Here is a 15287-nt window from a genome sequence, read left to right as displayed (position 1 = left end):
AACTTTTTCTTCCAATAATGTGACGAGCTCTTGCGCCTACTGGCATTCATGCAGTTAAATCGCGGCTGTCATCATCTAAGAAGATTACACCCGAAAAAGTCGTTCATACCCAGTTCCCATAATCCTCGCGAGGTCTGCCCGCCACTACATATGTATAGCTCTCCACAAACTAATCTTTATTTACGCAAGTGCGATTCGTGATTGGACGGTGCCTCCACTACCGCAACTTCGGCTATCGCGATTGGCCCCCACTCGTTGTTCTGACCAGTGACGAAGTGCTGTTATGCGAGATAAGTTTTGTGGTTTCGAATTGAAGAACTCGGGATTATGAAGGTGTCCGTAGGTAACGTCGATTCACCTTTGACCGAAATGCTGCCTATGGTGTCCGGTTATCGTGTATATAAAAAAAAAAAGAAAAAGAAAAGAAATAAGAAAAACGCCTGGGTGAGTGCCAAGCGTAACCTAATTTTACGCATTAGTAGCTTTGTGAATTATGGCCGTGAAGCCAGATTGAGAAAGCCTTACGGCACGCTTTTGTCAATTGCTCCCACTGTGACCGCAGCCCTAGTCCACTTAATGTGGCGTCTCTTCGGCCGGCTTCTCTGGAGTTCGGAGGGCAGTGATATTGAGAACAATAGTCTTAACATTGTCGCACGAGCAGTCTCAGCGGCTTTTCGAGGCTATGCGTTTCGAGGCTACACATACAGCATGAAGTTTCGCTTGTGTTGCTCCCTGTGCAAAGGACTCCGTTCCGGCGTGGTGACTTTTCAACTTCGAGAACTGCACTTGTGAAATGCTTCGCGACGTACGAAATGCCAACAGAAGCAACGCTATAGCTGTCGCACACGCTTCAGTGCCTTCGTCATTGTCTCCTTGTTTCTTTCGTGCGACGCTGCATTTTGTCGTCAACGTGGAATGCCAAATGGCCCGGCATTCTATCCTTAGCGGTCTTGCGTAGACCGAGCTGCGATATGAATTGCCATTGAAACTGTACGTGCGACGTCTGTAGCAGAATTAAGTGTTCCTCTCTATATCTTCTTACTTTCTCCGTAAGCTGTATGTAAGATACGACCACACTACGTAACAATAGTTGCGGTTCCGCCTTGAGCACCATTTAAGCAGTTCACGCAGACCTGGACAGGGATGCTTGTTGATCGACACGTGCTTTGGCTACCATCTCGTTTTTCACGGGGCGAGCCTAGGTAGCATGGTCGCTTGTCATTCTAAACTGTTTTCCGGTCGACGCTGTTCTTTCGTTTGGTCCGTGTTCTACATGCAGACGCGCTCACATCTTCTGAAAGCCTAGCTACACCGTTGCTGATATGTGTTATGACATTCCTTGGTTTTATTTGACGATTTCTTACACAAAACCGCGGTCAATCACTCACCCCCAGGGAGTTTTACAGCACTCTCACTCACGCTGCGTCACTGACCCTGAAACTTTGTGCAACTTCAGTACTAATCACTCGTTGTGGTCAAGCTGGAAAAATGAAATAAAGAATAAAACAAAATGGAACACGTTCATGGAGATATATCTGGTTGGAAAAGCGTGTAAGCTTGGAGACGTAGGACTGGAAGATTGCCTACAACCGGAGCATGCTCTGCAGACCACATTCCCTAAGCTTCAATTAAAAAAAAAGCGCCCCCCCCCCCCCTCCCACACATTTTTTGTGTGTCCGTGTTTCCGTGTATGAATTTTACCAGTGGGTTATAAACATCCAGGCGAGAAAATAGGGCCTACTTTTGATGGAGTAGCTTACTTTTTTTCCTCGCAAATAACAAGAATATTCTGCAACACTTAGCGCTAAGAAACGTATAAGGCAACATTACCCAAAACAACGCTTTTCTTTCACCATGTGTAATGCCCAATCACACCATGCTCTTATTGCGAAAGCATGGGCAGACAGCATGAATGTATTTATTCACGTTCCCATGAAATGAAGAGAGAAAGTATGATTTCCTCACACGATTTGACAAACGTTTGCATTAGACACATTTTGGGACGCGTAAGTTTTCCAGATACCGTACGTAATACACACCGAGCAAGTCAAACTGAAGCCTCTCCAAAAACCCAGGAATAATGCCAAGTCATTACCTCTGATCGCCTCGGTGAGGTTCGCGAGACGTGAAATCAGCCGTATTAAGAAGCAAGCCTCTTGAAGGCTACTCAGTACCCTCTAGAAGAGATTGAACACCTCCTAATTTTTACGTCTTTGGCCGAATACAGATTGGTGTAAGGATGAGACAGCTGGGACGTCATGAAGCAGCGGCGTTCGATTTGTTGCTGGGAGCACGGCAGTTTACCTGCTTTGTGAAGCCCAATTCTATGCCCGCATCACACACGTGACCTCACGCTGACATGCGGAGGCCTCCTCTCTCATGTGCAGACAGTGCTGGTACGCTGCGCTTCCGACAAATATCGCCCTTCGGTAATCCTGCCGCGCCAGAAGGCTGGCGAACAAGCCACTCCGTCTTTAATAAATTAAATTATATATAACGCGTAGAAACACACAGTCGCAACACTGAACTTTCGCGTGAAATGGGACGACAGACAGGGAAGCCAAGTCGGGCCACGAGGACGTCAGAGGCGCGTCAGGTCAGAGTCAGTCGCACACGACAGCACACTGCCGGCTCCTGGTAACGACCGCTCGAACGCCGCCTCGTTGCTGAGACGCTCCGCGCGGAAGGAGAAGCGCTGTAAATTCACGGCTCGGGATACGCTTCGGCCGACAGGATGAGAGAAAGCTCCGTGCACGGCTGGATCGACTAGGCAGGCGCACGTATTCGCGCCGTATGATCGCTGTTGCTCCAGCCTAGAAGTCCCATTTCACTGTCACGAACACATGCTGCAGTCATTCACTGCGTGAAGTCCCGTAGTTGCCGGCGTTGCGTGTCTTTTCTTTTTTGTTCGGCTGTCGCTCGCCGCGGAGCAACTGGAGATGGCTGCCGCAGAACAACGATTTCGCACCGTAACCTTTAAATTTCCTTAGTTGAAAAGGTGACGTACCTGTCGGCAATCGCAAGTAAAGACGCGAGACTGGGCGGTGTTTTCTGACAAGATGAGCTGGCCTAATAATGTAATTTCACGTGGTTCAGAGGTACTTACTTTTCGATCATTTAGAGAGAAGATTCCAGATTACTTAGTAAGGAAACGAAGAGCCCTCTCACTTTCTGGGCTGAGAATATTGTGTTCCTGTAGAATATAAACGATCTTCTTCGGTAAATAAATAGTTGTCAGAGTATCAGCACCAAGGCTCGGTGCTCCACCATCGTATACAGACTTTTGCACGCTCACGCCATGAGGTTTTTTTTTCGTGGGAACTGTATTCCAGGAATCGGGGCTCAGTTATTCGCGTTCATCACGAGAGGGGTCAAGAAGAGTCTGCATGAGACCGATAACAGGAAAGGGATGTGTACTCAGTTAAAACCCCAAGCAACAAGTTGTTGCACGGGCCCAAACGTTAGCATCCGACACCCCAGCGACTGCTTCGCGTTTCATCTTTACCGCGGGTTACATTTTAGAACGTGTTTTGATTCTGCTGACAGTATTCCTGCTGGCCCGATGCCATTTGGCCCCCGAGGCAGGCCACCTCCAGCGCGGGCGCGCAACGCAACGCGGCTGGCGGCGCGGCCGAGTCACACCACTGCACGTCCGTGGAGAGCCGCGCGGCCTCGTACCGGAGCCGCTAGTGCTGCACCGCCGAGTACTTCATCCGCTTCTGCTTCTGGCGCTGGTTGCAGAACCAGACGCGCACCACGTTCTTCTTGAGGTCCAGCTTCTCAGCGATGGCGGCGATCTTCTCGCCCGACGGCCGCGGTTGCACGGCGAAGTAGGCCTCGAGCGAGCGCTTCTCGGGCGCCGCGATCGAGGTGCGCTTGCGCTTCTTCTCACCCGCCGGCAGCACGCCCGGGAGGTCCGGGTCGGTGCGCTTGTTCTTGGCCTGCGCTTCGGCCGCCTCGAGCCACGCGCCCAGGATGGGCTTGAGCGCCACCATGTTGTTGTGCGACAGCGTCAGGGACTCGAAGCGGCAGATGGTGCTCTGCGAGAGCGATCCCACGCCGGGCAGTTTGAGGTTGGCCAGCGCGCGGCCCACATCGGCCTGCGTGACGCCCAGCTTGATGCGCCGCTGCTTGAAGCGCTCGGCGAACGCCTCCAGCTCGCGCGGGTCCGAGTCGGCGTCGTGCACGGCCGACCCGGGGAAGCCGCCCCCGGCGCCGCCGGCGTGCATGCCGTACAGGGGCGGCAGCTGGTGGCCCACAGCGTCCGTGGACGGAGGGCCCTGCATGGCGCCCAGCGGGCCAGGCAGCGACGACGGGCACAGCGGGTCGAGAAGATCCATACCTGCGTGGGATGGCAACGGGACATCAGGGGCATTCAGAAAAGTCGTCGGCACGCATTTTCATGGTTTAATCCATACAAAACATTTGTAGCGCTTTTTTGAATTACTGTGTCGTGTTACTGTGTCATGTTACTGTGTAATTACTGAGTTGCACGAATTGGCATCCTCTCCATACTTGCAACTGTGACGAGATGAACCTGGTGCTTGACTGTGCGCATCATGCAGTGATGATGCAGAGCGCCGTTTTGTCAGAGCCTAATAATTTCTCAGTGCCATCACCTCCTTTCATTGTCCTCAATACTTGTGCATAAACTTCACTTAAAACGTATATTTCATATTAAGGAGCATGTCAAACCTGTGGCAAGGCTAACGTCTGAGGTTAGCATTGAAATTTCTCTCGTTATTAAGCATCAGATAACACTTTTTTCGCAAACGTATTAGAAGTCTTTAAAACCACACCATGAAGCACTGTTTCTTATTTAGCTGGGAGCTTCAAATTGTCATGGAACTTGTTCGTCTTGCTACTTGTTCAAGTTAAGTATACATTCGAGTGGAAGTCACTGGTGACATCTTCGAACCACGCAACGATTGTGGCGTTTCCCTCTCGCTTTCGTTGTCAAACACAGGAGTGCTGTCGTGTCACAGGAGCAAATAGGGTGTTGTGAATGACCAGCGATGAGTGCGTCCTCTTACCGTCCATGGTGGAAGGGTGGTGTCCCATCTGGTGGTGAGGCGGACCCGGGCGCGACGTGGGAGGTGCGCCGGGTGCCCCTGGTCCTCCGGGAGGCCCCATCGCGTGGTACATCATGTCATGCCGGATGGGTAGCCCTGCCGCGGCGCCCGTTGGGGGAGAGTGCTTGCTGATGTCCACCAGCGCTTCGGCGCGGCCCATCAGGCCGGCTTCTTCCAGGCCGGGAAAGAAGTTACCCTGGAGTAGGTTTTAGATCATTTATAGGCTTCCTCTGCTTCGAAAACTGAAGACTATTTGCGCATAAGTATGCATACACTGCATTACGTGCTTGATTTCTCAGGAACTTTTTGATATTATAGCGCGCGTCGAACATGAGTGAAGGATCAGACTTTTCAATGAAAACTAGCCTTGCGAAATAGGTAAACAACATCATGCTGACACAATTTAATCGGTGTGAGACACTCGCGGACGAAAATTGAGGGAGCACGCCATCTGCGGTCATGAAATTATGTAAAGCGTGGGTTTGGGCTAGTTGGTAACTCATGGTAAGAAACTAAGTGTGAGCGCGAAAGACAAGGACATACTAAACGAGGACACGATGCTAGTCTTGCCATTCACTGTGTCCTCGTGTTTCGGTAGCGCTTTGTTACATGGGCTCATGGCTTGAAATTTAATGGGGTCTACAGCGCTAGCTATACGATTACAAATTACGTGAAAAAGTTGTGGGGAGTATTGCTCCTTTCCCAGTGAAATGATAGCGTAATACGCAGCATCGCTCGACTTTCTGCTGTCTGACACATGACGCAATACACGGCTTTTCGTCCCCGACATTGCCGCGTAGATGATATGACAGAAATGTTCGCAGGATGTAGTTGCTTTCAAGGATGTTGCCTGTCGTAGTAAGAGAGGTCTGAAAAAAAGTTTCGTGGCTGTGTGCCAACAGTTCGGGAATGACAAATACTAGAAAACTATACGTAAGCGGTTCTGCGACAGCTTTTAGTGTGATGGTTCCTCACCAGGTTCTGCATCCGATATCGGTTGTCCGGGTCTTCGGGCCCAGAGGACATATCCGCGTAGTGAAACCGTGGCGCTGCTGCCAAGCAGCGCCACCGTCGATTGTGGGCTTCCGCTTCCGGCATGGCCTGCGCGGAAGTGAAATCCTGAAAAGCAATCCAAGCGACTCGCACTTCCCGGGCATTTTAATTTGAAAAAGAAACTGCTGTTGCACTGAAGGGGGCAATAATGCATAAGCCACCGACATCTTGCTAATGGATGGAACGAGACAAAGTCGCTTGAGTTTGGAGACGCAACGTGCTTCTCCTGGCAAAAAAACATTTGAAAAAAAGTTCGTACCCTCTTTCATTCGTTCGGCTCCACTCCAGCCATTGGCTACATGGGTTAAATATATTTTCGCAATTTGTGCGCGCTGTCTGTATACTTACGTAAATACTTTTCACATTATTCAGACTTGGTGTAAGCACCAAGCTTGGTGTACGCACTGCTAAGGTTGAGTGATAATGGGCGTACAAGTTTTGTTGATCATATGTTTATTGTGTATATATAAATAATTAAGTTGCGATTTTTATTGCGATAGCAATTATATGGCAACTCCAGGCGCATTTATGCCGTCGTCGTCGTCGCCGTGAGGTCCTGTATAAAGTCAACGGGTGACAAAATCGTCGCCGCGCGCCGTACGCTATATGTGCGAGTGAAAGCGTGCGACGGTGAGCCGGCACTCGCGGCTCGCGCACGCAAGGGCGGGAAGCGGGAAGGAAGCGAGCAGTATTCCAGTCGCGCACAACGCTCCGGAGGGGCCTAGCTTTACTGCGGCCGCGCGCTCCCGCCGGGCCGGGAGGCTCCAGGTGGAGGGTGGGCAGGTGGAGGGGCCGCGCTTTACTGCGGCCGCGCGGTCCCGTTGAGCTGGAAGGCTCCGGGGGAGGGTAAGGGAGGGAGAGGTCGCGTATTACGCCGTGCCCCGCCCGGGCGGCTGCATCTTGAAAGGCATCGGCGGCGGGGGCACAGTCAGCCCGCCCTGTGTTTTCGCGGCTAAGATTGCGTTGATGCGAGCGCCGGCACGAAGCTCAAATGCGCTCGCTGCTGCTGGTGCGCTAACTCACTACAGCGTTTTGACACAGTTTCCGCGGTCATCGAGTGAGAGGCGTTCATGTTTGCTTGGGTGCGCGTGACACCATGCTTGTTAGTTTGTGTGGCTACGTTTACAAGTTTATACACGGCTGATAAAGCTACTATCCTTGCTTTGTGTTATAGTAGTCCACTAATTTGCTATCGCAATCGATGCTCCGCCTTTCGGGCGAAACTGCGACTTTTTAAAAGCACGAGTTCCTTTCTGAGCAGGGGACTGGTCTAGTAGAAAGGGCCGTTGTCCACTGTGAATTGCTGATAGCAACCAAGCAAAACTATTATACAATGGCCAGTTATTCTTATTTAGTCCTCGAATATCGGCAGTATACTATCTATGTGACGCGTATCGTTTGTCTTGTGTGAAGTGAAAGCTCGTGAAGAAAAGTGAATTGCAGGACTATATAGCTGTATTATTGATTTCTTGATTGCGTACGGAAGCGGGTGGTAACTGTTCAATGTTGATATTCCTAAGGGTTCATTTTGAAGGGAAGTTTATACTATATATATATATATATATATATATATATATATATATATATATATATATATATGCGGTGAAACAATACATATTACAAATTATATACAAGAAGAGAAGTGAAATCACTGCAATTAGACCTGTATTATAACTGAACAGCAATCATACACAAAGCTGACCATACTTGACTGCAGGAAATTTATGCAATCGCAAAAGTTCTGCCTGAAACAAACATCACTCTTCCTTTGAGTTTCGTGCACTATGGTGATGTTTTATGGCAACCACAGCGGTAGTGGATGACGTCGACGTCGTTCTGAAGCGTTTAGTTTCGCAAGGACCGAGAAGTAACACGTTTACATATTCTCACGATGTCCCCAGTGCAGGTCGTTATCTGCACCTCAATGGTCTACAGAATATCGACAGAGCGTTAGAAAGCGCAATTATTTTGACAGTTACTGCATGAAACACCAATAGGGAACAACACCGTTGTTCTTGAACGGGCACATCACCCAGCTATTGTACACGTAAAAGAAAAGAAAATGAGTGATACTTACATCGTCCATTAGCTGAAGTTTCCTAGAGGTCCATGAGTCTGCTTCGGTCTTAACCATGAACTCTCCATTAGATTTCTGGCCCTGCAAAAGTAAATAAAATAGCAGAAATCTAGCTGCGCCACTCTCGGCGTAAGGATTGCAGACCACGCTGAAGTTATTGCTTCTATTTTAACTGAAGTGTCGAAACGTTTTCGATTGATCATGTGCCGAAAGGAAGCATAGGAAATGTACAATTACTGTGCACAAATCTTTTCAAAAACTACTGGATACAGCCGCCTTTGTAGGCGTTGTTGCTAGGCTATGTGGTGGCGCATCTGTGACACTTTTGGTGTGCGTAAGCTGCGGAAAGTGAGCACAGGGGTTCAAGACTTCTAGAGCTTTGAAACGTCTAGAATACAACGGTAATGCTGGTGAGTGACCTGGGCGCAGCGCTGGATTTCCGTGCAGAGGGCTGAAGCTTTTGGAAAATGGTGATGTTATAAGAAGGGTTGAAAATGGAGGCATGATGTTCGGACAGAAAGAGAAGAATGAACCAATCGGGACCTAATTAAAATGGTGTACAGCAGAAAACATGTGAAGTTGTTCAAAGCCAGGGTCTATTGAAGTCTGCTATTTCCCTCTTTTTTTTTTCTTTCTTTTGTTCCTCAAGTGCCAGTGAATCCTGTTTTGAAGGATTGCGGGGGTTATGATTATGTCGCAACATGCGGGTTCTGTCTCGTAGTAGAGGTTGGCAATTGCTCCGCCTGTAGCGCCTCTTTCAGGGTATTAAGCAATTTACCACAGACCTAAACTCCACTGTCTTGAAGAAGAAAAAACAGAAGGCTCCAGATTTGTTTTCGAATGATCTCCTTACCTTCTGGAAATACTAAGCGTTGTACACAATCACCTGGAAATCGACTTCTCCGCAGGCCATGAATTCGCCTCTCAGTATAACGCCGGTATAACCACGTGCTACGTGCTATGTGGCGCCCAACTTGTTGCAATGTACACAGAACGTTGAATAGCCGCACATAGTCTTGAATGCCCAAGCTGGTGTGTACACGGAACCCCTTCAGGTGCGAAAACGTCGTGCAGCCTCCGGGCGACGCTAGCCTATCGATGACCTAGAGCTCATAGGGCGGTGTCCAAAGCTTCCGAAAATGACGGCGTGTAGTCACCTTTGCGAGTTGGGAATTCTTAGGCACTTTCATTTTTTGGGGTGCTGATAGTACCGCACGTACGACTGAATCAGCTTTTCGGTTTGCAGGAAGACCAAGATGTGAAGCTACGCCCTGAAACTTCATCGTAACCCCCCCCCCCCCCCCTTTTTTTTTTTTTCGAGGCCTTTCAGTAGATCTGGCAATTTTTTACAAGATTTGTTCGATGGTGGACAATGCCATAAATGGAGAAGTGCACATTTCGAGTTGGTAAGAATGACCTTTCTCGCGTTCGGTAAGACATCTCTTCAGTTGTCGGAGTGCAGCAGTTACAGTGGCACCCTTTGTAACCGTACACGAAACTGACAAGTTCGGCCGCACAGCCCAGCTAAAGTATAGGGAGGAAATAAAGGAAGGAAGGAAAGGCAGGGAGGTCAACAAGACGTGCATCTGGTTTACTACCCTACACGAGGAAAAGTGATTTTAGGCTTGAAAAGAAAAAAAAAGGAGAGGGGGAGAGAAAGGTTCTAGCAATGGGCATACGTGTGGTTGTCCATCACATCACGCCTACAATCGTTCACCGAGGCCAGTCGATTTCATAAATCGTAGCAATACCCGCGTCGCTTTGTAAGCCTGCGACGCGTGGTTCCTTGGTCCAAGGATCTTTAACGGTCTGTTGTCTAATCGATTTGTTAATAACGGTCTATTGTCTAATCGGTTTAACACATTGCGAAGGATGTCACGTTCGATGTCTTCACAAAAACACAACACGTGTTCGATTGTCTCTTCACAGTTACGTGAGTCACATTTAGGTGTGTCTGACATTCCAATAACGAATGAGTAGGCTTTCGTAAAAGTCACCCCTAACCAGAGGTGCCACAGTAAAGTTGCATCATGGAGGGAGAAGTGCGACAGAATCTGCAGCCTTCAATGTTGGATCCAGACTATGGAGACGACAGTTTGAGACAGTCGGGGTAGTCGGTGTGTTCCACGAAGTTTGCGTCTTGGTGTGAGCGAGTAAACGAAGACCCTCGCAGCATCTGTTATTGACAAGGTTATGGGAACTGTCTGCGTTCCTTTATGGGCTGACCGTGCAACATCATCAGGAAGGTCGTTACTGATGATGCCAAAGGGCCCCGGCAGCCATTGGAATATGATGTCATGTTCTTTCGAGGGGGGGGGGGGGGGGGAGGGGGCTCGATGGAGGACTTCTCTTTTCTCAAATACCAATTGTTCGTATGTATTTTGTCGTAAGGCTGACTGCATATTCTGAAGCCACAAAAATGACCCACTTTCGAGTTTGTACAATGTAATTACCAGCAGCACGTAGGGCAGCAAGTTAGGTTGCCGTAGAGGTCGTCATGTGGGACACTTTGAACTTGATTGTGATTTGTAAGGCTGGGATAACAACAGCGCCTATGGAGCTGGAAGCTGAGACAGACCCATCGGTGTAAATTTGCGTTATTTGTCCATGTGCTTCGTTCAATAATCACAACCCTTATTAAATGGGATTTTCAATGTCTGGTGAGTTGTATTGTCTCCTAATGGGTATTCAAACCTGAATTAGAAAATCAATAACTGACGTGTTTTAGCAGCAGTTTCACAACACGCATTTGCTTCAGAATAGACATGTTTTCTTTATGGAAAAGTAAGTAGATTTTTGTGTGGTGGCTTATGTGTAAAGTCAAGATGTTTTTCAGCAGTAGCTTACAACAGGCATTCACTTGAGAATGCACAAAAGTTTTCTTTATAGAAAACAGAGCAGGCTTTACATGTGGTGCATTATTAGTAATGTTATGGCGTGTTTCAGCGTTAGCTTCACAACAGCCATCCACTTGCGAATACACACGAGCTTTGCTTGGTTGACAAGCTACACTAATTATATTGTAGTAACGTCAGAGTGAGAAGAGGTGTCGTTGCAAATAACTTCAATAAATTTTCTCGTTAATTTGAAAAGCAACATTATTCATAAATTGACACAGCTTAGCGTTGTTTCTATAGACAACTCATCTATAGACGTTTAAACAAATTTTAGTTATGAGAAGGCAACGATATATTCGTTCGAACCATGGAGGAAAGAAACCCAGGAGAGGCCCTGGCCAGCACGGACGTATTGGAGAAGGTGTGGCGGAAGTCACGTGCTGTTTTTCGCAAAGGAGCACTGGGACGGGTACCTCAAATGTCAACGTTGCCATAGCAACCGCGCCCCTGAAGCTTTCGCTGCTGCTCTGGGTCTCTTAAAAGTGAGATAAAATTTTTCCAGTACTGTCTTTCTCGCAGCACCTTTTGTTCACGAGAAAAGCTGACTTTGGAGTGTGGTGTGTAAGCTTGAAAGTTGTGTTTTGGGTCGGTGAGTGTGAGTGTCAACCAGCAGCAAATACACTTAAGCAATCACGGCGCGGGTCTTCGTCGTCGTGTTTAACGTGCCAAGGAAAAATACAGGAGCGCGTCTGCTTCACTAAAGCTGCTACAGAAGTTTCGTAGGCTTTGTTTTGACGCGCGTCGCAGCGCACACTTCCGGCGGCTCGTAACAATGCAAGTTCAAAGTTCGCGCCCACCTGCTCTGGCGAGCTGCGGAACCCCTGATTGGAGGCGCAAAGGGAGATGGCACACCAACATGGCTGCACTTCCGGCTTCAAAAACGTGACGTCAGGGCCTCTCCTGTTTTTTTTTCTTTCCTCAATGCATGGATCGAACCGACATCGACTCGCTGCATGATCGAAACTGTCCCGCCATAACCGCAGCTGTGGCAAAGCTTACGCCCCTATTTCTCTGATTTGTGCTGAAGATGAATAACAAAGTTCTGAAGCTGAAATGCACGCGCTTCAGCCTACGCCAGTCGCCAATGGCGAGTTAAAGCCGATATCAATCCCTTCGACGGTCGACCAACGATTAGGCCTAGCCAGCTGGCTGAGTTTGTGATCGGCGCTTCTGGGTTGCGTAAATATTTCCGACAAACAGAAGTGATTGCAGAGATCAATTATGGCCACGGCGTACGTGGTATCAGATAAAGTGTTTGCTTCCTACGATGTTCGCTCAACGCTCAAGCGGTGAGCACCGACAGCACTTTGCAGTGGCAGGTTGTGGAGTTTGAAGCTTAATTTACCTGCCCTGTAAATGTGGCGAAATGTAAACACTAGCGTAAACAGCGCATGTTGCCATTTATTTGGTAAAATATGCATCAACAGACATGTTCCGGCGTTGGGTGAAGATACTGGGTTTGCGAATGAGATCAGATGTTCGTAACATGTGGTAACACGGTCGCTCGATTGAAACGTACGTAGTCGTAATGATTTTTTATACATTCTTTTTATTATTTATTTATCTTTCATTTCAAAAAATAATGCATATTTTGGCAAAATTCTATCTAAAACGCAATATGTATAACAAGAAAAATTCATCAACCACTAAGAAATGTTAATGTGTTTGGATTAGGAGCGCACTCGAAACACTAAGGAAACTCGCACATCACGTGCCAACCAGACACACGGTGGCCGATCCGCTTTCGAAATGCATCAAACATTGAAGAAATTTCTGATGACTCTAATGTGAAAGAACAACAACACTTCATCAGACTTGCATAAGAAATTTTCATAAGGGAATGTCAGAGCCACTGTTGAATGGCGGGTATTCGTAATTTTCGGGATTCTGAGGCGTATTTGTGGCTGTCTTAAGCACCACAGAGGTAACCGTGGGCTTGCTGCTGTTGTAAAGCCCAACGGGAGGCAGCCTTGATGAGTCGTGACAAGTTTTGAAAATGTGGCTTGAGCTCTCTGCGCTGGCAAATTAGCAATAAGGTGACTCGACAGAGATGTCGAGCGTGTGCTCCGAGATTGTAAACCATGACGTATGTTGGGATCAGATGGTGTCTAGCAATCTTGATTATTGCATGAGTCGAGGCGCACCATGGTAGTCTAAGACAGGTGCGCAGAGCCTGGCCATGCAAACTTTCTAAGGTGCGGATATTTGTTTTACATGTGTTCGTCAAAATCGGCAAGATGTACCGTAAAAAACTCAGAAACAGTGCTGTTTACAGCTGCAACATAGACGGTACCGATGTGCCCAAGGTGTTTCCGCACATGAACTTCATTATATCAACACTTGAAATTAGTCTCCTCTTCAGGTATATGTAACGGGGCTCCATGAAAGGTACCTGTCAATAATTACACCTACGAAGCAATAAAACTTGTGGCATGCGATAGCCTGGCCGTTGATAGAAGCAGGGTACGGTGTCATTGGTTTGCCATAAACGCAATTAACGCGCATGAAGCAATCCAGAATGCGGCAGTACAGTTATCTTCATTTATGCTAACCTATCTGTTCATGCAAATCTGCAGGTGATTTCGTTATGTCGCATTCAAATGTTCTAGCACCAATGGCCGAGTATTTTACGAAGTAACAGATGGTTTAGACGACATCAACGAGTCCGTTTAAGTACTCTTAACCCACCTCGTAATGGTGCACACCCACACTCTGGGGAGAGGGTTTTGGCGAGGAAGTACTATGCGAATCTCTCTCCCAATCCTTTGTAAATCTACTCATTTGCGCTGTGATCTGTTTTCGTCACCGCACTTGTCGATTATGGCTGTTCGCGCCTGTGGTGAGTGAATGCGGAGTTTTCACTGTTCTTGAACAACTGGCGGCTGATCATGTTCGCTCTGGTGGCATATTTAAGGGAACCAATTCTTTGAAGCGCGGGGCGATGAAGGGCAGGCGCATCACCCTTTGTGGGAGGAGCCTCTCCTGCATTCTTCTCACTGGTTGCATTCTTCAATTTAGTGTGCTTTGACGCCTGTCAGTTAGTGTGAATGGGGGGCTCGCAAAGCAAATAATTGTATCCACCTTTCGGCGTAATACTAACATCAGGATTGAGCAAATTGTGCAGATTCAGCTGTCCTGCTTGCACACATTTCACAAGGAGCAGATGGCGTTCGGATGCTGTCCCGTTCGCATGTGTCAGAAACAAGTAATAGGCTGGTGTGGGAGGATGACAAATAAGGTAGGTCGACATGGGAAACTACTCTTCACACGGATACCATTTGTTAGCCGAAAAGCACACAAACATGGCGAAAGATTGTCAAGATAGAGGTTGACGATGAATTAGCGAGATGTCAGGATCATACATACATAGAGGCCAGTTGCTTTCTCCCAAGTTGACGTACCACGTGACGCCTGCGGTTGAAAGGATGTTTCGCATCAGCTGCCTTAGCGGCGAGGGGCGCTGGGGTAACATTTCCAATGCTATATCTAGAACACATACACAAATACCCAAGAAAATGGGTGGGAGGACAGCCGACGCTGTAGCTCAATTGTAGAGCAGCGCCAGTGTAACGAGAAAGATGCGCGTTCGGCTTCACCTGCGGCAAATAGTTTTATCGTCCATTTCATCACCCTTTACCTCATAATTTCTACATTTCAATTAAAAAGCGCAGTTACTTTTCCTATGACTTCCTTCGCTTCACTTTCTGTTGGCTTCGTGTGGTTGTAGGAAAAGATCGCGCTCCTTGGTGCACTTATTCTGGGCTACAGAAAGAAAAACGGCTAGCATGGAACTATCGTGCTAATGTTTCGACCGGAGCCCAGTCTTCGCCAGAGTACCCTGATGAATACTCGTAGTTATGGTACTCTGACTATGACCGAACCGCAGTCGAAACCTTAGCACGAGAGTTTCGTACGTCCTTTTGATGCATATTTACCGTAGGATCCGGAGACCTTAATTTATAAGTATCATGCACTGGTGCACAATGATTCATATGAACTCGGTGAAAGATGTCGACTCGTCTGGTGCATTATGAAACACGTGATATGGGTGATATGCAAGAATGTACACTAGTGTACCGGCGAGCATGATGCGCAAGATCAAAGTACAAGAGGTGACCAAATGGGAAACCAACTGACGCCTCGGGAGATAATTGGGCCTAGTATATACATTGGGACTAAGCTGCAGAC

General features: G+C 47.9%; 1 protein-coding gene across 1 annotated transcript in view; it reads right to left on the bottom strand.

The window, feature by feature from the left end:
* Window positions 1–1775: 1775 nt before the first annotated feature.
* Window positions 1776–15287, bottom strand: part of LOC119450026 (POU domain, class 4, transcription factor 3) — a 49031-nt gene continuing 35519 nt past the window's right edge. Inside the window, exons 2-6 of the mRNA XM_049665573.1 lie at window positions 14466–14510; window positions 8203–8283; window positions 6048–6173; window positions 5034–5268; window positions 1776–4342 (exon numbers count right to left, since the gene is read on the bottom strand). Of these exons, the coding sequence (XP_049521530.1) occupies window positions 3687–4342; window positions 5034–5268; window positions 6048–6173; window positions 8203–8283; window positions 14466–14510 (1143 nt within the window). The 3' untranslated portion in view covers window positions 1776–3686. The remainder of the gene's footprint in view (window positions 4343–5033; window positions 5269–6047; window positions 6174–8202; window positions 8284–14465; window positions 14511–15287) is intronic.

The sequence above is a fragment of the Dermacentor silvarum genome, chromosome 4 (assembly GCF_013339745.2).
Source record: "Dermacentor silvarum isolate Dsil-2018 chromosome 4, BIME_Dsil_1.4, whole genome shotgun sequence".
NCBI lineage: Eukaryota > Metazoa > Arthropoda > Arachnida > Ixodida > Ixodidae > Dermacentor > Dermacentor silvarum.
The sequence above is the reverse complement of the archived record's forward strand: the minus strand, read 5'-3'. Positions and strand labels throughout refer to the sequence as shown.